The sequence below is a fragment of the Aquarana catesbeiana genome, linkage group LG06 (genome assembly GCF_042186555.1).
Source record: "Aquarana catesbeiana isolate 2022-GZ linkage group LG06, ASM4218655v1, whole genome shotgun sequence".
In the NCBI taxonomy this organism is placed as follows: domain Eukaryota; kingdom Metazoa; phylum Chordata; class Amphibia; order Anura; family Ranidae; genus Aquarana; species Aquarana catesbeiana.
The window spans coordinates 308,528,321-308,550,697 of NC_133329.1; the positions used below are offsets into that span (position 1 = coordinate 308,528,321).

Sequence of the window (22,377 nt, forward strand, 5' to 3'; positions counted from 1 at the left end):
CTGAAAGGCCCCCCTGGGCGAGCCTGTGCGGGGGTGGGGACAAGCGGCAGGAGGGAGGTGGAGAGGGGCGGTCCCAGGCGGTGGGCTGCTCCTTCTGAAATGCCCCTCTGTGCGTGGCGGGGAGAGGCACTAGCTATACATTCCCAGGACAGTACAGCCCTGACCATACTCGCACTGTCAATAATTTCGCTCACCAAATGCAAGCAGACAAGTTGAAATTTTGAGGGCTGCACTATGGCATCAATCCCTTCTAATTTTTGTTTTTTAACCCCATGAGGTCAGGTGATACAAAAGCATGCTGCTGCTACTAAATGTCTTATATAAAGCTACCAGTCTATGACAAGGGACTCTGTCATGCATAATATTATATTACAGCCCTGTCTGAAATCTATAAATGTTATATTAATCTGAGAGTAGATTGGATATTTTGTTCCGTAACCACAATGCTGGTTATTTATATCTTCCACCGCATATAGATATTCAAGTTTTATGCTTTTCTTTTAAACTTTACATATTAAATACATTAGACCCCACTTTTTTTTACTCCTAGCTACAAAAAAACGCATTATGAAAATGAGAGGGTGCTGACAAAGCGACTGGAGAAAAAAGTGTGCGTTTCAAGTCTAAGGCATGGAAGCATTTTACGTTGAATACTGCAAAGGTGGTGGTTGCTTGCTAAATTTGTAAAACCATCCACAACTATGAATAAAAAGAAAAAAAAAATGGCATACAGAGGTTTTTATCAGATCAAAACACTAATCGGCCAACTAATTGATCATGAAAATAACGGGTTAGTTGCAGCCCTACTAGCTTATCAAGCCTTCGATGTGATAGCTGCATTTGCCCCTGCATATTTTTCTTTATTTGCACTTGGTGAAACTCACTTATGGTACCGTATCCATGGAGATGTTGTGTTGTCACCCGAGGACAGGAAGTGCGCTGTGACTACAGAACACTTCCACCACATCTCTAACATACAAACAAGAACAACCTATTTGGATCTATCCAGACCTGTATGAAAGTATAAAATTGCTTGCTATTACCCAATAACTAAATTAATTGTAAACTGGGAATAAAGCAAGTACATCAGTTACAGCACTATGTCCAGAAAAAGCTAATTTGATTTGTATAGATTTTATGGGATAACTTTTATAATTACTACAGGATGAAAAGAAAAGGGCATTTTGAGCAATCAATAGGTTACAACCTTTTCTTGCTCAGTTGGATGTTTTCAGCATCAAAATCGGAGGAGTCAGCAAAAAACCTGAAAAGCACAAACACTTCAGAGACACAAGGACAGAATTTGCAACAACAAAAAATATCGAAGCATAAAAGGTAACATCTCACCTTAAACAGATCTCGCCTGTCTCTGTGATGTTCGGATGCCAGATCCGCGTTAAACATTTCACTTTTGGAGGCTGCACACAAAGCACAAATAAATTAATGTCATAATGGGCTGAATGAAGGTAGAAAATCATATTACCACACACCAAAAAGTTATCTGTATGCAGTGAAAGCTAAACTATTTCACATGTACCAGAAAATATTATTTTGGACGTATTTCATAGGATCGCTCCTGACAGCTTTTTGGTAAGCAATCTGCACTGGAGAATTTCTGGTAATTACACAGAAATTACATAGTCACAGGTGAGAAGAGGTGTGTGAAATTCAGATTTACTGCCAATAAAGCTTTAACAGCCCCTTTGTGATTTTACACAAGATTTTAATTTATGAAAGGTATGATATAACTGTCATATGACCATGTCCCAGAAGACCTATAAGTATACAGAAAAGGCACAGTGGTGTAGTGGATAGCACTTTCGCCAACCACGACACTATCTGCCTGGAGTTTGCATGTTCTCACTGTGCCAGCGTGGGTTTCCTCCGGGTACTCCGGTTTCCTCCCACACTCCAAAGACATGCTGGTAGGTTAATTGGATCCTGTCTAAATTGTCCCTAGTATGTATGAATGTGAGTTAGGGACCTTAGATTGTAAGCTCCTTGAGGGTAGGGACTGATGTAAACGTACAATGTATATGTAAAGCGCTGCGTAAATTGATGGCGCTATACAAGTACCTGAAATAAATAAATAAATAAAATAATAAAATAAAAAAGGTTAGAGACCTGCATCTCAGTTTTTTACTGTAAGATAGTATCAAACCTTTTCGAACACTCATCTAGTCAAACCACATCTACAAGAACATGTAAAACAAGATAAACGTCTTAATAAAAATGCATAGTGAATCTCCACGTTGGTGAAACATTTGGAAGGGTTAGCACCTCTGTCGTTTATTGCAAGTTCTCTCAGCTAAAGACAAGCAAATCCAGGAATACAACTCAAGTAACACTGTACTTCTCAATGCAGTTCTCAAACAAGAGAATATGCATTTCTGGTACTTGGAGGGCACTGCGGGGGAAAGGCTCTAGGTATGTTTGCTTGTGGGCTCCACCTTGCACCGCCTATAGTTGGGCGAATGTTGAGATTAGTTTATTTTTTTTAATCTTTAACCCTTTCGCTGCCAGGCCATGATCCATTTTTACACCCAGGTGGCCAGGACATTTTTGCAATTTTTCCATAGCTTTTTTTATTTTTCTATTACAGCTTTCAGAGTTTTTTTAAAGACCTCCCAAACCATATATTTTGTGAAAGCACATATCCAGTAGAATACAAATACGGTGCTACTGATTTTTAGGGCACAATAATATTTGTGCAAATGTTTATCAAAAAATATTTTCGTTAAAAATACACTAAAATCATTATTAGCGGATAAAAACACAGTACATTTTACAAAATTCCTACTAAACATAAAAGCTTAACCTGTATTGAGTTAATAAATAACAAATATTTGTAATTTTTCAATTACACCTTTTTGCAAAATGGTGAAAACTGAACGTACGCAAAAATGTAAACAACCACATTTCTCTAAAAATCTGAAGGCTTTCAATGTTCCCAATGCTCCAGCTTTCAGAGTTTGTTAATGACTCACCAAACCATATATTTTCTGAAAGCATAGGATCAGTAGAATAAAAAAAAGCTGCTATTGATTTTTAAGGCCCCACGATATTTGCGCAAATGTTTACCAAAGCAATATTTTCGCTAAAAATACACTAAAATCATTATTTGCAGATACAAACACAGCAAAGTTTTACAAAATTCCTGATAAATTCCTACTAAATATAAAAGCTTAACTTGTATTGAGTTAATAAATAACAAATATTTGTAAATTTTAAATTGAGCCTTTTTGAGAAATAGTGAAAATCGGACATACGCAAAAATTCCTTTAAAAATCTGGAGGTGTTCCTTTTTCACTTACAGTTTTTAGAATTTGTAAAATACATCCCCCCCAAACCATACATTTTATGAAAGCACATGGCCAGTAGGATAAAAAGAAGGTGCAGTAGGATAAAAAGAAGGTGCTGATTTTTAAGGCACCGCAATATTTGCGCAAGTGTTTATCAAAACAACATTATCGCTAAAAATACACTAAAACCATTAATACATGGCAAAATGTACAAAATTTCTGCTAAATTTCTAGCAAACATAAAAGTTAAAACTGTATTGAGTTAATAAAGAACAAATATTTGTACATTTTCAATGGCACCTTTTTCTGAAATGGTGAAAACTGAAGGTACGCAAAACTGTAAATAAAAACAAATTACTCTAAAAATCCGCAGGTTACCATTTTTCACTTCTAGCTTTGAGAATTTGAAAAGACCCCTCAAACTAGACATTTTTTGAAAGCACATGACCTGTAGAATAAAAAAAGTGCTAATGATTTTTTTGGGCCCCACAATAATTGCGCAAATGTTCATCATATCGCTTTTTTCACTAAAAATACACTAAAATCATTAACAGTGCACATAAACACAACATAGCTTACAAAATTCCTGCTAAATTACTACTAAAGCATCGTTAACCTGTGGCATACTAAAGTGTACGCCCATGGAGGGCCATATTTACCCGCACAGGGATGCACAGGTGTTCGTGCATCCCCATACAGGCAGTCCCATTGATGTCAATTGGGATGCAACGCCTGCGCAGGCATAGCTGCTGTTCCCAATCTGACATCCGTGTGGGTACATGACCCCGAACGCAGACAGTGTGAGCTCAGGGACATGCATATGGACCTACATGGATGTAAAATTGGGAGCAACGGCTCTGTTTGTGCAGTTGGTACAGCCCAAATGACATCAATGGGACTGCCTGCACAGAGATGAACTGAACACCTGTGCATCCCCGTAAAGGTACACTGTGTATGCCCTGTGTGAAAAAGGCCTCAGGCCCCTTTCACACAAGCAGACTGATCGGGTCTACCTGTCCGTTTTTCAGGCGGGCCCAATCGGACCACCCATTGTTCTCTATGATGAGGCTGATGTAAATGTATCCGTTTACACCCGCCTGCATCCGATCCAGTCCAGTCCGTGAAAAACAGACAGATGGGGATTCCATTCCCTATCAGTCTAGCAGATCGGATCGGATGGTATCCGATGGAAATGGACAGGCAGTCTGTTTATATCCGACCAACCCATAGAGAACAGCGGGCTGTGTCCGTGTCCACTCTGCATCAGCGGAGCGGACGTGGACCTGTCGTCCGCCTGCTCAGCGGGGATCAGCAGACAGATCTGTTTGTGAAAGGGGTCTTACCAGGAGCGACTGGTCCATTAAGGGCGCTGCCCCCTGCAGGGCACCAGACTCATACGTTTGTATGAGGTGTTTTTTTTTTCCCCAAGCCACATGATTAGAGCCTGAGGCTCCAATTGGCTTGAAAGGGGTTGGGCTCGGGGCGCCCCGAATCCACCTACTTGTGACAATAGTGAATAAATATTCGCTATTGTCTTTCGGCTTCTCCTCTCGGCCAATCAGTACAGGAGGCGGATCGGGTAGGCCAGAAGATGAAGCTGTGCACGGGTGAGTGCAGAGGGGTACGGTCACCGCGGAGGGGTGAACCGTCACTGTGGAGAGGCTGAGTGGAGGTGGACCTGAGGGGGGGGGGGGTTGCCGTCCCCCAAAAAAGTCACTGGGTCTTACTCTGGTGTTTTTTTTCACAGCCATTATATATGTGTGTGTATATATATATATATATATATATATATATATATATATATAAAATTGAAGAGAGGATTGCTGCACAAAAAGTAAGAATCTATTTGTAAAAAATTACATCAAGTTTCTGGCATTTCGAGGTGACGTTTCGGACTAACAGTGATAACGCCCTACAAAGACCACATACCTACAATTGGTTATACACAAGAGTCTATATATAAGCAGCTTGTGAGAGCTGATAATCAATTAATTAAATCAGGCTGGAGTCAATTGTATCATACAAAAAAAAAAAACATTCCTTATCAGCAATTATTCAATTAGTTACAAAAGTTGGAACGACTTGCGGGAACAAGTGAATTAAATCCTTCGTTACATGATAATATGCTTGATGCAATAGTTCATCTACAGAATAAAAAATACAGCACAATCATTAAAATCTATCATTAATTATAAAATAAACTACAAGAGTCTACAACATGATGCTAGATCGATCAATTTAAAGTTGACCGATCCTATGCTTAATTAGATCGATCGGCCTGAAAATGACCGAGCTAAAAAAACAAAACAATAAGCGCACATTCTAAAGAAACAGATACAAGTCAAAATCAGTGTTTAACCCCTTGGGCTGTAAAGTGTCTAAACGATTGATCCAATATACTTCCCTTATTCTTAATTCCAGCTCTCTATTACCTCCTCGCCTGTTAGGGATACCATCTATCACCATATACCTTAGTTGTGAAACAGTATGGTTCATTTCTAAAAAGTGCCTGGATAATGTTAACTTATCAAGTTTATCACAAATGGAATATTTGTGTCTTGCGATCCTGTCTTTTACTTTCTGTGTGGTTTCACCTCATAGACAAATCCACATGGACATTTAATAATATACCACATAAGCCGATTGGCAGGTGAAATGATCTTTAATAGTGATAGTATATCCTTTATGCGGATGGTTAAAACTTTTACCCTTTATCATGCTGGTACACTGAATGCAGGAAAGGCACGGGAATGAACCATGATTTGGTGGACCCAGAAATGTCACGCGAGGGGTGGCAGTACTATATTGATCAGATTTAACTAATCTGTTATGTATGGTTCTTCCCTTACGATATGATGGTAATGGTGAATGCTGGAATTCAGGGACAGCAGGATAATTGTTATTTAGTATACATCAATGTTTCCTAATAATGTTATTAACTTTATTAGAGAAGGGATGATACTGGGAAATGAAAAGTAGTCCACGAACAGTGATTTTATCTTAATGTAATGTAAATTAATACTTTCCTGATGTATCATATCACCAGAGTAACCACATTGACACAATTTAACCTCCATTTCATCCAGTCTGTCCTCCTTATAAAAAGACTTGTTGGTAATTCTGGATACTCGTTTCAACTGACTTCTCGGAATTGATTTAAACACCCCAGGGGGATGAAAGCTAGAAAAATGCAACAGTTGATTGCAATCTGTCGGTTTCCGATAGAGATCACTAACAATCTAACCATCCTGTATACACAATAATGTATCCAAGAACGGGGTCATCTCAGACAAAACCCACATATTACATTTTAGACCAGGAACCAGCTGATTTAAATATTCATTAAATAGCCATAGTGAGTCTCGGTCGCCCACCCATATGCCAAATGCGTCATCTATAAATCTAAACCATGCCATGCAATTATCTTCAAATAATCTGCAATGATAAATGAATGCGTGTTCCAGCATGTCCATGAACGAGTTGGCATATGGGGGGGCGACATTAGAATCCATCACTGTACCAGTCAGCTGTAGGTAGTATGTGTCCTTAAAAAGAAACAAATTCTCCTCCAGAACTATTTTAAGTAATTCCAAAATAAAAGAAACCTGAGCTGGGTCATATTGTTTAGATTTGTTGAGTAAGCGGCGACATGCTTTGATACCTAGTGTAGGGGGGATGGCTGTATAAAAATTTGCTACATTCCAGGTGACTAACAAAGCCCCTGGTGGTAAGATAAAGTTCTCTATTTTTTCTAAAAAATTTTGGGTATCACGAATATATGAGTGTGTATTTAAAACTAAAGGAGTCAGACATTTATCTAGATATTTCGCTATTGGCATTGCTACAGAGTTGATACTAGAAACGATCGGGCGACTCGGGGGATTTTTGGGGTCTTTATGTGTTTTAGGTAACACACAAAATATGGGAGTAGTAGGAAAATCTGAAATTAAAAATGTTTGAGTACTATTATCTATTATTCCTGTCTGTACAGCCTGCTTGGTCACTTTTTTTAATCTATTAGAAACCCGTGTAGTGGGGTTACTATCCAACCGCATGTAAGTCTTAGTATCAAGCTAGCTGTCTGCGTATTTCTCCTTCATATTGGGTAGTATATCCATAACAACAATAGAACTGCCTTTATCTGCCGGCTTAATTGTAATCTCCTTTCTATTCGAAAGAGAAGACAATGCGGCGATCTCTTCCCGGCTCAAGTTGTTCTGTATATGGTCTTTCTCCATTGGTCATTCAAAAATAGTTTAACATCCGTCTCAACTCTATTAATGAACAGTTCCGCAGCAGGACAAGAAGTGGGGGGTACAAAAGTACTTTTGTTTTTTAATTCTAAGTTAGAAATAGATAATGCTAATGAGCTGCCACTGTTCAAGGGTCAAGACGAATAAAACGCTTTTAACCGTATATTTCTATAAAAGCGATACAGGTCCTGTTTTAGTCTAAACACATCCATTTTTTCTTTCGGACAGAAGTTAAGGCCTTTATTCAAGACCCGAACTTCTGTAGCGTTTAAAGCCATAGAAGAAATATTATGTACCACATTAGAGATTAAGTCCTCTGTCTGTTTTGGGTCCTGTGCTCTGGTCGTTGTGGCGCCTTCAACGTTTCTTGCCTCCTACTTTTGACTTTGGGGGACCACGGTCCAAAAAATATCCCCTGGGAGTGTCACCCTAGATCACAGGGATGCCAATCAGTGCCCAGAATGAATGCCAATCAGTGCCCACAATGGGCACCACTGATTGGCAGGCATTAATTGGCACTGATTGGCACCAATCAGTACCATATGTTACAGTACATCAGTGCCACCTATCAGTGCCCATCCATACCCATCCGTGCCACCTATCAGTGCCCATCCATGCCACTTATGCGTGCCCATCTGTGCCGCCTATCAGTGCCCATCAATGCCACATCGGTGCCACCTCATCTGTGCCGCCTTATCAGTGCCCATCAGTGAAGGAGAAAACTTATTTACAAAGTTTTGTAATTGAAACATTTTTTTATTTAAAATTTCGGTCTTTATTTTTTTTTATTTGTTTAGCAGAAAATAAAAATCCCAGAGGTGATCAAATACCACCAAAAGAAAGCTCTATTTGTGGGAACAAAATGATAAAAATTTAGTTTGGGTACAGTGTAGCATGACCGCGCAATTGTCATTCAAAGTGCGACAGCACTGAAAGCTGAAAATTGGTCTGGGTAGGAAGGTGTATAAGTAAGTGCCCAGTATTGAAGTGGGTAACATATAGAGTCTAAAATGAAATGTGAATAACACTGCGCTAACTTAATATGTGGAAAAAAGCGGCTACATACAAATATGACCAATATTCTAAACATATGATAAAAATAAATGTAGCGCTAATAATAAAACAAACAAACTAATAGTAATGAACTGGTCAGTGGGAGTGACCTACTAAAGCAAAAAAAATTTGAATGTGACAAATATGACACAGTGAAGAAGTGAAGTTCAATAGTGACCAAATAAACAACAATGAAATGGTAGTCCCATGATCAAAAATATATAAAGTGAGTCCAACATGAATGGGGAATCTTCAGGTCTGTGTATCATCAGTTTAAAGATCTTGAACAGGAAACAGATGTAATACGCTTACCAGAGATGGTGGATTTGGATTCCAGTGACAAAGAATCGGACAGGCTCAGAGATCCAAGATGGAAGTGGTTGTCCGAGGAACCCCGGATCTCAAGGGGAATCCTTCCTCTGTTGTCCCAATCGCAACTGCCAGTCCAAGGTGACTGAAAGAAGGGAAATCCAAACCTCGTGGAAGTCTCAGATGTGTGTGTGGCTCCAAAAAAATATAAAAGTGCCAATGGTGCAGATCAAATTATTATTATTATTATTATACAGTATTTATATAGCACCAACAGTTTACGTAGCGCTTTACAACTTGAGGGTAGACAGTACAAATACAATACAATTTGATACAGTAGGAATCAGAGGGCCCTGCTCCTTAGAGCTTACAATCTAAGAGGGAAGGTCAAGAGATACAAGAGGTAATAACTGTGGGTGATGTGCTGATTGAGAAGATAAATGTACAGTTGTTAGTTGGGGGCCAGATAGGCTTCTCTGAAGAGATGAGTTTTCAGGGATCGTCTGAAAGTGGATAAAGTAGGAGAAAATCGGACGGATTGGGGTAGAGCATTCCAGAGGATGGGGGAGGCTCTGGAGAAGTCCTGAAGGCGAGCATGGGATGAGGTGACAAGGGAGTTTGAGAGCAGGAGGTCTTGGGAGGAGCGAAGAGAACGATTAGGTTGGTATTTTGTGACTAGGTTAGAGATGTAGCCAGGGGCCAGGTTGTGGATGGCTTTGTAAGTTAGTTAGTATCTTGAATTTAATTCGGTGACTGAGTGGCAGCCAATGGAGGGATTGGCAGAGGGGTGTAGCAGATGCTGAGCGGTTTGTGTGGTGGATGAGCCTGGCCGCAGCGTTCATGATGGACTGAAGTGGGGATAGCCTATTTAGAGGTAAACCAATGAGGAGGGAGTTGCAGTAGTCAAGGCGGGGGATGACCAGGGAGTGGATAAGAAGCTTTGTGGTGTCATTGGTTAGGAAGGGGCGTATCTTGGAGATGTTGCGAAGACAGAGGCGGCAAGCTTTGGATAGTGATAGAATGTGGGGTCGAAAGGTTAGTTTAGAGTCCAGGATTACACCTAGGACCTTGGCGTGGGGAGATGGGTTGATAGTTGAGCCGTTGATCTTGACAGGGGGATCAGGGGAAGTGGCACCTGAGGGAGGAAATATCATGAGCTCGGTTTTGGATAGGTTGAGTTTGAGAAAGTGATGTGACATCCAGGCTGATATGTCTGCTAGTAAGTTGGTAATGCGTGAGGAGACAGATGGAGAGAGCTGGGGGGTGGAGAGATAGATTTGGGTGTCATCAGCGTAGAGATGATATTTAAAGCCGTGGGAGGCAATCAACTGACCCAAGGAGGTGGTGTAGATTGAGAAAAGGAGAGGTCCGAGAACAGAACCTTGGGGGACTCCAACGGAAAAAGGAAGAGGAGAGGAGGAAGTAGAGTGGTAAGTGACGCTGAAGGAGCGGTGGGATAGGTAGGATGAGAACCAGCGAAGAGTACAGTCACGGAGACCAAAGGAGTGGAGTTTTTTGAGGAGGAGGGGGTGGTCCACTGTGTCAAAGGCAGCAGAGAGATCCAGGAGAAGTAGTACAGAATAGTGTCCATTGGCTTTAGCCATTAGTAGGTCATTTGAGAGTTTAAGGAGAGCAGTTTCCGTGGAGTGTTGAGGGCGAAAACCGGACTGAAGGGGATCAAGAAGTTTATTCATGGTCAGATGGTCGCTTAGTCGGTTGTAGACCAGTCTTTCAAGAAGTTTGGAGGAGAAGGAGAGTAAGGAGATGGGACGTAAGTTGTTGAGACTGGTGGGATCCAGTGAGGGCTTTTTTAGTATGGGGGTGACTAGCGCATGTTTTAGAGAGTTTGGGAAGATGCCACAAGAGAGGGAGAGGTTGAAAATGTGAGTTAGAGAGCGCAGAATCGAGTCAGAGGGCGAGCGTAGCATTTGCGAGGGAACAGGATCCAGGGGGCAAGTGGTCAGATGAGTGCTAGATAAAAGTTTAGCAACCTCAGTAGTAGTAGCAGGGTTGAATGAGGGAAGCAATGACTGTATCTGTGGACATGGGGTGTTGCATGGGGGAGGTTTTTGCGCATTGGCGATCTCCTCGTGAATTGTATCAATCTTAGTTTTGAAGTGATTGGCAATCTCCTGGGCAGTGAGTGAGTTGGTGGGTGGAGGCAGTGGAGGACAGAGTAGAGTGTTGAAGGTAGAGAAGAGTTGACGTTGACTGGATGAGAAGGTGTTGATGAGTAGGTCTGTTTGGCAGTGTGAAGGCAGGAGTAGTATTTTAGGAGGGCAGATTTATATTGTGTGAAGTCTTCCTGGGTCTTAGTCTTATGCCACAGGCGCTCAAGAGCGCGGCTACGTTTTCTGAGACTTCTGGTGTCATCTGTTTGCCAGGGTTGTAGCAGTCGGGGCCTAATTCTGCGTGTAGTGAGGGGGGCCAGCTTGTCTAGGGAGGAAGACAGTGAGCTGTTGTAGATGAAAGTAGCTAGGTTGGGGCAGGACAGGGGGGAGATTTTGTCATAGAGGTGATCAGTAGCAGAGTAGAGAAGAGAAGGGTTGAGGTGGCGAAGGTTTCTGCGTGTAACTGTTAGGCGGTTGGAGGGAGAAGAGGTGGAAGACAAGGAGAGAGCAAAAGTAATAAGGTGGTGATCAGAGAGTGGGAGTGGATTGTTGGAAAGGTTGCACGGAGTGCACAGATAGGAGAAGGCAAGGTCAAGGGTGTTGCCGTTGGAGTGGGTAGGAGCCTGTATCCATTGCTTCAGGTCAAGCGATGAGGTTAGACTGAGAAGTTTAGAAGTAATAGTAGTGCTGGTGTTGACAGGGATGTTGAAGTCCCCAAGAATAATTGTGGGGATTTCAGAAGAGAGAAAGTAGGGTAGCCAGGCAGAGAAGTCATCAAGAAAGGCTGATACCGGTCCAGGGGGCCGGTAGATGACAGCAATTCTTAGAGAAATGGGAGAGAAAAGACGAATGCAGTGTGCCTCAAAAGAGGAGAGTGTCAGAGAGGGAGGTGGGTGAAGAACCTGATAGGTGCTGCATGGGGCTAGAAGGATTCCCACTCCACCTCCCTTCCGTCCACTTGGTCTGGGGGAGTGAGTCCAGAGAAGGCCCCCATGGGAGAGGGAAGCAGGAGAAATAGTATCCGATTCATGAAGCCAGGTTTCAGTAATGGCAAGTAGGTTAAAGGAGTTTGTGATGAAGAGGTCGTGGAGGGCGGTGAGTTTGTTGCAGACAGAACGTGCATTCCACAGGGCACAGGAAAAGGGGGGGCTGGTTTTGGAAAGAGGAATAGAGACCAAGTTCTGTGGGTTGCGGCTCCTGCCAGAGGGTGTAGGGGGATGGGAGCGTTGGGCAAAGACAGATGATGGTGGCCCAGGGTTTGGGGATATGTCACCAGAGATTAGGAGCAGGAGGGTGAGGGAGGTAATGTGGGACTGTGATTTATGTGAAGGGGCATGTCTCAGAGTACTGGAGGTTTTATCAGTGTATGGATGTAGAATGAGCGAGAGTTGGTAGGAACAGTAGTAGGGGGAAGACAGAAGGCAGGGTGATATGTATAAGCAGGCGGGTGGAGAGGGGGGGTGAAGGTAAGAGAGTTTGAGGAGAGAGGAGAGGAGTGTCAGAAGCAGTGGTAGAGAGTGCATGTTACAGAGTGGAAGGAGAGCTTAATAGAGAGTCAGGGTCACCTGCAGTCTGTTAGCTGCTTTCCAGTGCAGATTGCTGTATTCGTTTGCTTCGTGCAATCGCTGAAGTGCAGAGAATGAAGTGCATATCACTTGTAGAAAGAATCACTTAGAGAAAGAAGCCTTAAGGATAGAAGCCCCATGCAATGTGCTCCCCCAAGCAATGTGCTCACCCCTTAAGGATGCTCAAATATATACTGTTATAAGGGTGGGGTTGAAGTTCGTTAATTAATCATGAGTGACTATAAGAGTGCCTAGCAATCAAAGTGAACTTTTTGCTTCAAAAGTCAGAATAGCAAGAGGCCAAGACAAGATCAACACATAAAACTTAGGTAAGACAGACCAGAAAAACAAATAATGTCATGGTTGCTCGCACAGGGCAACAGATAGAGAAGGCCACATACCAGACACACACACACACAGAGACAGCAGGCAGATCCCAATTTCAGTTAACGGTGGAAGATGTGGATGAGCTGACACATACCAGAGACACACACACACAGAGACAGCAGGCAGATCCCAATTTCAGTTAACCTCCCTGGCGGTATGATTATTTCGGATTTTAGGTGCTGAAAGCGGTACCATTATTTTGCATGGAAATTTGGCGTTTTATATTGTAGGTCTGTAAATCTTAACAATAACACACTTAAATCGGTCCAAACCAGAGTCTAGTAGATATCCCGGGTATGATAAAGTTTGAAACACAAAAACATAAATTATAATATAATAAATAAAAATAAATAATTAAAAAAAATTTAAAAAAATAGTAATAAAATAAATTTCCCCACAATTCACTATCGCTCAATTCTGCAAGTGTTCTAATTTACTATCGCTGTTTTCTAGCTGGTCTAAAGCCACTTTTGACGTAAAGGGACACTTTTTGGTTGCTATGGACAATCTCCAGTTTCCAGGCAGAAAGAACAGTGTATATCATGTAAAACTGCATGCAGGGCATGGGCCAGAGCACTGGGGACAAAAGGGATGTGAAATCATTTCATACAGTACTGTAATCTGTAAGATTACAATACTGTATGTGTTATGATTTTGACAGTTTTTTGAATTTGCCGCCAGGCTCCGCCCCCGTGCGTCGCGCCGCTCGCAGGGAACGGAGCCTGGCACGGAGAGGCTTCGGAGGAGGACGGAGCCCTCGGACACTGCGGGGGACATCGCAGGATCCCAGGGACAAGGTAAGTAACGCCGCCCCAGGATCCTGCAATGCGATCCCGAGTGTGGCTCGGGGTTACCGCTAATGGTACTGAATTTTAACCCCGAGCCACACTCGGGAAAACCGCCAGGGAGGTTAACGGTGGAAGATGTGGATGAGCTGACACATACCAGAGACACACACACAGAGACAGAAGGCAGATCCCAATTTCAGTTAACGGTGGAAGATGTGGATGAGCTGACACATGGTATCAAATGGTATATTTATTGGATAACACCAATAATCCAAAAAACAGTTAAAATAGCGTGATCACGTTAATAAGTAAAATCAAGTGTAGGGAAGAGTGTAGCTTGACCGATGCGTTTCGTCCAATTGGACTTCAACTGGGGCATCAAACTCATCTCCTACACTGTATAAATATATATAAAAACTCTTCACAATTAGTCTGATTGTTGTGTTGGCAGCTTCCTCTCGTTTTAGTTGGCGCATTATTATTTATTTGTTTCACATATATAAAAACTACACAAATAATAAGACCAATCAAACATCAATCAGATGGTCACATGATAAGTCAGCTCCTGATAGGGCAGAGAGGAATCAGCTGTTTGCCATGAAGTGCCCAATAGGACCCCCAGCCAATGAGAGAAGAGGAATGTGTCTAATAGCCAATAAGAAACTCACTAAATAGATGGAGATGTGAAAGCACGTGGGGGAAGCCCGCGAAAATATAATCTCAGCAGGGCTGTAGACATCTGTGCCCAATCAGAACTGTTAGGAGTAAAATATGTAGAAGACGTGTTCCTCCGCGCCGTATGCAAAGGTAAACAAAAGGTCACATGACCGCATCTCATCCGGCGCGGCCCAGTGACCTGCATAGTATACACTGCGCAATCGCGTGTACAAGACTGACGCGATGTGCAAAAAAAAAATAAAAGACCACGTGACCTGTCACCTGACAAGGTCACATGATCTTAAGGGGCCAATGGAGTCCAGAATACAAGGATCGGGAAGAGGAACACGCGACCTGTCAGCAGACAGAGTCACATGCTCTCCAGGAGCCAATGGACAGATCCCATGGAACTGCCAAGCCATAACAATACGCAGGGAGCGTAATCTGACGGCATTACACACGAGTGCAGTGAGTGGGACACCTGGAAATCATAGTGGACAATCGCCACTGCTTCTCACGGTGTCACCATCACAGGACTGAAAAACACACAAATATACAAATAGTACCCCTGCAAACCCAAAAATGTGAATGGGATGTATGTGAAGAAATCTGTACGGGCAAATGAATGTATGAACATCAACTTATAAAAGGAAAGATATTGTGTTGGGGAGTTGTGTATAGAACTCATAATAAAATGTAAAGAGGTATGTGAATGAAATAGATGAATGGATAAAGGAATATCCGTGACTTCTTAAAGTAACTCTGAATGAAAAAATGTGTGTGAGGTGTGAAAAATAATAAAGAATGAATATGTAATATAACAACCGCCATCTGTGCAAAGGGACTAAGCCTGATTGATGAAGGAATTAATGTCCCACTCAACATTCATCCCGTGGGGCGAATAAGTCCGTAGTTCAAATATCCAGTACGTCTCGAGTCTGGAGACACCCCGGACTCGAGATTCGCCCCTCCAATTGGCAATAAATTTATCAATTATGAGGAACTGAGTACCAGTGGGATCCCGATTGTGGTGCATCAGGTAATGCCGTGGAACTGTATGGTTGGTCTTGCCTGCCTGAATGTTGGTAAGATGCTCACCTACTCGGACAGAAAAGGTTCTTTTAGTACGACCCACGTACTGTTTTTTGCAGGGACAGGTTATAAGATAAACTACATATTGTGTGGCACAGGTAGTGAAATGTTTCATGGGGTATCTATGTTGGGTAACCATAGACTGAAAAATCTCAGTCTTTCGTCTCCTATTTGTATTGTGAAAACATACCCTGCATTTCCTACAAGGAAAAAAACCTTTGCAATTCTGAAAAAAAGGCGTATTTTTAGGTGGATCAATAATATTGAGGGCAATTTGGCCAAGAGGCCATCATTTAGAAGAACCCCCAAATGTTTTTTAATAATATTCCGGATTTGTCTGGCTTGAACCGAGTAGGTGGTAAAAACATATAGAGTCCTTGTTATTCCATTTGTAATAAAAACATTTTTTTTTTTTTAGAAAAGCAAGTTTCGTTTACCGTATTTATCGGCGTATAAAACGCACTTTTTTCCCCTTAAAATCAGGGGAAAGTCGTGGGTGCGTGTTATACGCCGATCCCCGCTAATTGTGAGCCATCGGCGGCGATCGCCGCCGACATTCACGTAGCGAGTATTTTTAAATATGGCGCCGCGGAGTTCGGAGGGACTCGGCGGTGCTGAACGAGCGCCGCCGAAATCACAGTGAGCCAAGATACACATAGTCGAGTGTATTCGGCTCTTTCCGGCGCTGCTCACAGTCACGCCCAGTCCCGCCATTGGACTTGTGTAATGTCCAGCATAGGGCGGGACTGGGCGGGACTGTGAGCAGCGCCGGAAAGAGCCGAATACACTCGACTATGTGTATCTCGGCGGCGTTCCTTCAGTTCCGCCGGCGCCGAGTCCCTCCGAACTCCGCGGCGCCATATTTAAAACTACTAGCATGTGTATGTCAGCGGCGGTGGCAGGCATGGACACTGGGGGCAAGGCTGCACTGGGGACAAGGCTGCACTGGGGACAAGGCTGCACTGGGGACAAGGCTGCACTGGGGACAAGGCTGCACTGACAAGGCTGCACTGACAAGACTGCACTGACAAGACTGCACTGACAAGACTGCACTGACAAGACTGCACTGGGGCAAAGCTGCACTGACAAGGCTGCAATGACACGAACAAGGCTGCAGATGAACACTGATGAGGCTGCATTGATGGGCATTTTAATGTAAGTTTCTTTTCCTTAAACTTCCCTCCTAAAAGTTTTTTTCCTTAAAATTCTCTCCTAAACTTGGAGTGCGTGTTATACGCCGGCGCGTGTTATACACCGATAAATACGGTATTTAGCATAATACTTTTATAGACACTGCATTTCATGTTTCAAGTGTAACAAAAGGACTTTCAATTAGTAAAACTACTCTACACTGATTTTTTTTTTCAAGTTTTCCAAAAATGTAAATTTTTTTCGGGAAAAAAAAACAACTTTTTTTTCTCATGGCTTCTAACTCTTCTTAACTTGTGTGGCTAACACATGGCAGGTAAGGACATGCTAACAGGGAAGAGCGAACACTACTGACCTGTCTGATATGCCCAGAGGCACATATTCACAATATGCAAGCATGCATGAGAAGACCATTTTTGATTGACCTAAATATTTTCAACACTTTTCAACACTTTACTGATAGAAAATACACTGTGGAGAAGGCACATAGATTTTTTTATATCACTCCAGGGGGCCCAGAACAGTAATATGTGACGCAGCAGTGGAACTACTTGTTCTCAACTGGATGATCTAGAAAAGAGATAGCAACAATAATATACGTTTAAGAGGCATACCAGAAAACACAGGCCTTAATGTGGAAGCCATGGTCCAAGATATTTTCAATACACTGTTCGAAAGGCTGGTTGGTGTTGAACTCAATCACATCCACAGAACATATGGCCCTAAGGCCGCTAACCCTAGAAACTCAGGAACGTACTACACAGGGTTCAAAAAAGGAATGGATTTTTTTGAAAGCAAGAGGCAGAGGTCTGGTCAACCCTGTACCATAATCTAAATGGTAACAAAAGCATTGCAAGAAGCAGGTGCATAATACCAATGAGGCTACCCATTTTAGCTGTGGTTTAGAACGAGTGATACTGTCCCTTTAGTAGAATATACACAGGAGACTGTTTGATAAGCACTTCTACTGTTCACCCAATGGACTCTAACTATGAATCTTCACCTATCCAAGGACAACTGCTCAACTAGTTTTCAGGATGGCAACATATGAGCACTCAGTTCTTCATTTTAGTAATTTTGCCAACCCTTCTTAACTTCTATCCACAACTAAAAAATAGTTCACACTGCATATAACATGTTTTAATTATACTCATCTATATGTAAAAGTTTGAGGCTATTATTAGAGCTAATATAATGGGTAAGACTTTAAAGTGTAAGTTCACCTTTACAGAAAATACCCGGACCGGTAAAGCGACCTCCCGATGCCCGACAGTGAGGATTGCGAGACTCCGATACAGTGGGACCAGGGTGGATGGGGAGGGGGTCCAGTGTAAGTTCACCTTACAGATTTTCTATAAAGGTGAACGTACCCTTTAAAGAGAATGTGCACACCATGTCCATTGAGATGCATTGTTATGCATACTATTGCATTAGTGTGAACAGGGCACAATTGTCTTCTATGTGCCCTGTTCACACCATACATGTCCAATGGTGTGCACAGCTTAGTGGACATGGTGTGAAAAAGCCCTAAGTGAAGGCAAGGAAGATTTCTTCTTGACCAGTAGAGAAAGTAACCACTTTCTCTTGATGTCCTTGAGGCCTAATGCACACTGGATGTTATAATAATGTTATAAAAACACCAGTAGCTTTGCAGTGAGTTTTTCAACTTTTTTCGTTTTTGCAATAGCGGTTTTTAGTGGTTTTCCGCGTTAGCGTTTTCGCTGTTTTATTTTTTTGATGAAAACATGTTTTTATTTTTTTTTTAATGGATCAAAAACCTTCAAAAACGCTAGTGAGTGACGTTTTTGAGCATTTATCAACGTTTATCAGCATTAGAGCATTTTTACAGCTGAAAAACATCTCTCAGAACCCACTAGTTTGGGGTTTTTTTTACTGCTCAAAAACGCCACTGCACAAAACTGCTGATAACAGCCTATGTGTGCATGGACACATAGGATAACATGACCGAGAGTTTAATGACTGTAGAAAAAAACATCTACAGCCAAAAACAGCAGCTGTAAAAGCGTCAAAAAAAGGTCCAGCGTACATGAGCCATAAAAGTGATACTAAACAGAGAATTGTAAGGCCTCATTAACACAAGGCAGATCCATTTAGCGGAGTCCGGCAGCTCAGCAGGAGATCGCTCCGTTGATCTCCGCTGAGCCGATGGATGACAGGTCCGTCTCTGCTCACTGAGCGGGGAGGGGCCTGTCAGAGCACCGCTGATTCCTATGGAGAGATCGGACGAAAACAGAAAGCATGTCCGTTTTCATCAGATCTCATCCGATAAGACGGATGGCGAACGTATGGTCATGGTCATACGTCTGATTTTAGCGGATCGGATAGCAGACGGGTGTCAGTGGACACATCTCCGCTGACATCCGCCTCCCCATAGGAGTTAATGGATGGCCAGCTCGGATCCGCCTGAAAAACGGACAGGCTGATCTGAGCGGTCTTGCCGTGTGAAAGGGGTCTTAATTGCCAAAATTAATTTTAAAAAATCATAGATCTAAGTACCTTATTCCTGCAGCGCTGTTATATGGGCACATTATCTTTCCCTGTTCTTTGGCATGTGCAGGGAAAGATCCTTGGGAGGGGCTTCTATTACTCTACTGACGTATGCTCTCTACATTAGCAGAGCATGACTGCAGTATGAGTCTGTTTCTGCACAGCTTCAGAAGAACAAATTCAATTATACATTTTGGGAAAAAAACTGTTTTACAGCACCCTTTAAATCTTTATTGAACATCAAATGGAGTATTTCTTGTGCATTATTATGATGTAGGCAGATGCATTGCATCCAAGGCTCTTTCTTTTTTACTTTGAAGGGATATCAATTCCATTTGATATATTTAATACTGATTTACAATGAAATTAGGCTTTTTTGGGAGTTTCTTACTAAATGTAATTAATCAGCATACTAGATCGCCTCACCAAAGTCTTCAGCAAATGGAGAGGAGAGAGAGAGAGAGAGAGAGAGAGAGAGAGAGAGAGAGAGAGAAGTGTCATTTACCACTGTGTATATGCCCACATGTTTGACTCTGTAGTCATTTGGTCTGCACAGATAATAAAAAAGAAGAAATGAAGACCGTAGAAAGAAACTGAAACTAGAGCATGCTCAGTAGATGGCAACAGATGGTCTACACTAGGGATATGCAATTAGCAGACCTCCAGCTGTTGCCGACCTACAAGTCCCATGAGGCATAGCAAGACTCTGACAGCCACAAGCATGACACACAGAGGCAGAAGCATGATGGGACTTGTAGTTTTGCAACAGCTGGAGGTCCGCTAATTGCATATCCATGGTCTACACAATTTTAGCCTACAGTGGGAAAACAGAAAAGATAGGAGGGACAGCTGAAGGCAGGATGAACAAGGTATATTTCACTCTACACAAAACAAATGCTTTAGTGGCTTGGTGAGTATGCACATTCTCTTATACAGCATGCAATAAAAGTTTTTTTTCTTATAGTCTGGGCTTTAGGGTACTTCAAAATTTAGCAGCAATCAAAACTATAAACATATAAACCAAATATCGTTACAATAGCATCTATAAGCCAAAACACAGCACCACATCCCGGATTGAATAGAACAAAAAGAAAAAGAGTAATGGAACTAATGGAATATTATATGACACATCAGCATTTGGAAGCTGCTCATTACCTTTGCAGTTGTTTGTGGCTAGTCTGTGGAGATTACTCCCAGGTATGTGACTGAATAAGCTGTTGCACCATTTGATTTATTCCAAGTAGAGAGATATTAGTTACCCTCTCCTTTTTGTTGTAGTGCAGCATGGTAGAACTTTGATCAATTTAGCTTGGAATCGCCAATTCCTGTGTATGGGATTTCTGATGTGCTTTGTGGGACAGCTTTTCTTGGGCTGGTATCAGACCTACATGATTGAGACAGACATTTGACCCATTCTGCAGTGCTATGGTGGGAACCTGCAATGCCTCTTTTGAGGTTTTCCATGAACTACTACTTACTGAATGTAAGTCTTTCGAATGAACAACTGACAGTGATGTTTTATTGTACTATTGTCTATGAATAGATATTATCTGTATTTATGTTTCTTTTACAGCAACGCTATTGCACCGACTTCTCTGTCAACAAAAAGCCCTGAAGAAGCTACCATGCGAAACGCATTTGGCTGTGTCTCTTTTCTCATACTTTGGTCCTAAGTGTTTATCATAGTTCATTACTACACATTTGTGTGACTATTGAGTTAATTGCTCACCTTGTTGTAGGGGTTGTTTATGGGTGTATACAGAGTTTACCGTTTCATTTTTTTGTTACACAACTTAAACAATACAAGACATTTTTATGTATTTAATAAAATGTTGTTGTCTTTATACATCACTGTCATATATTATTCCATTAGGAGGTTTCAGCATCTAACTGTCCCATTACTCCATTTCTTTTTGTTCCATATAAACCAAATATCAATCAGTGCAAAAAAGTGAAAATAAGTAAAAATTAAATAAAAATAAACAAAATAAAAATTAAATAAAAATCCCTTTAGGTAGGAAGATACTCCAGTGGACTTGTGTCAAAGCACGAAACCTCCAGTAGCATGCAAATTTCAAATTTTTAAAATGAAAATCTGCCTGCAAACCTAAAATGGACCCTGATGACTGGTATTTATCATCACAACATCTGCAAAAATTTGTTTCTAAATCTAGATGTTTTTGCGGCATCCTAACAATCTGTTCATAGTTTAGGAATTCCATGTTATATGCTTCTATGTAAAAATGTTCTTAGGCAGGGGACACATGTGCAGCCCTGTCTGGCTAAACAAACTGCCAACAAAACCTATAAAAGTAGCACAAAGCAGGTCAGAAGAAGGAAAAGACCAGGAGGAGGAGAAAAGTAAAAAGTAAGCACCCTAGCAGCCACAAGCATAATGGCATCAAGTGTATTTGAAGTGAAAGTCAGGATACTTAAAAAAAAAATAAATAAATAAAAAATAAAAAAACTCAACTCACATTTGTATAGTTAAAGAGCTTATTAATTGTTTTCAGCCAGGCATGGTATCCCTCTTAGCAAGAGCTGGAGCAGATGGTGACAGTGAAGGATCCAGCCCAGATTGTAGAGAAACCTGCCACTGACCAGCCTCACACAGACTGGGAACCAGTGGAGGATGATGTCACACGCTGGTATAAGTGAAGGGGGCATAGCTACATGTTTTGAGGCAGCCCAGCGTCTTTATCAAGCCTGCCTCTAGCATGAGGGTGCCAAACTTAAATCAGTATTAAAGCCAAAAGCAAACATATTACAGCATATCAATTGTTAGATGTGATGGCTGCATTCCTTTTCTTTTTTAGGCTTTTTTTTCTTCTTTTTTATCTGGTGATCCAGACAATAAGTCTGTTTTTTCAAAAGAATCAGTTATCTTGCAAATGTATCCAGTTACAGGGATGGGACAAACCATTTAATACTGATGCTTACAATGATCAGCTTTTATTTATGTAAAACCTTTATCCCAAAAGCAAAACAAACGGTTTGTTGTAACTGCTTATACAGTATTAGCTGGAGTTTGGCTTCAATTTGCTAGTGTATCTTAATCTGCTTGTGCATCCAACACTCCCCTTCCCCCAGAATGACAATGCTGATGCCATAAGTACCCCTTATGTGTCTTAATCCAGAGTGTAGGTATGCCTTAATCCAGAGTGTAGGTACTCTAATACAGGTAGCGTGTTACTGGCCAGATC

The 22,377-nt window shown here is 41.7% G+C and overlaps 1 protein-coding gene across 5 annotated transcripts in view; it reads right to left on the reverse strand.

The window, feature by feature from the left end:
- Nucleotides 1–22,377, reverse strand: part of UBE2F (ubiquitin conjugating enzyme E2 F (putative)) — a 497,889-nt gene that overhangs the window by 199,479 nt on the left and 276,033 nt on the right. For all 5 annotated transcript variants that reach the window (XM_073633595.1, XM_073633593.1, XM_073633591.1 and 2 more), the window contains exon 6: nucleotides 1,348–1,418. In XM_073633595.1, coding sequence (XP_073489696.1) covers nucleotides 1,348–1,418 — 71 coding nt within the window. The remainder of the gene's footprint in view (nucleotides 1–1,347; nucleotides 1,419–22,377) is intronic.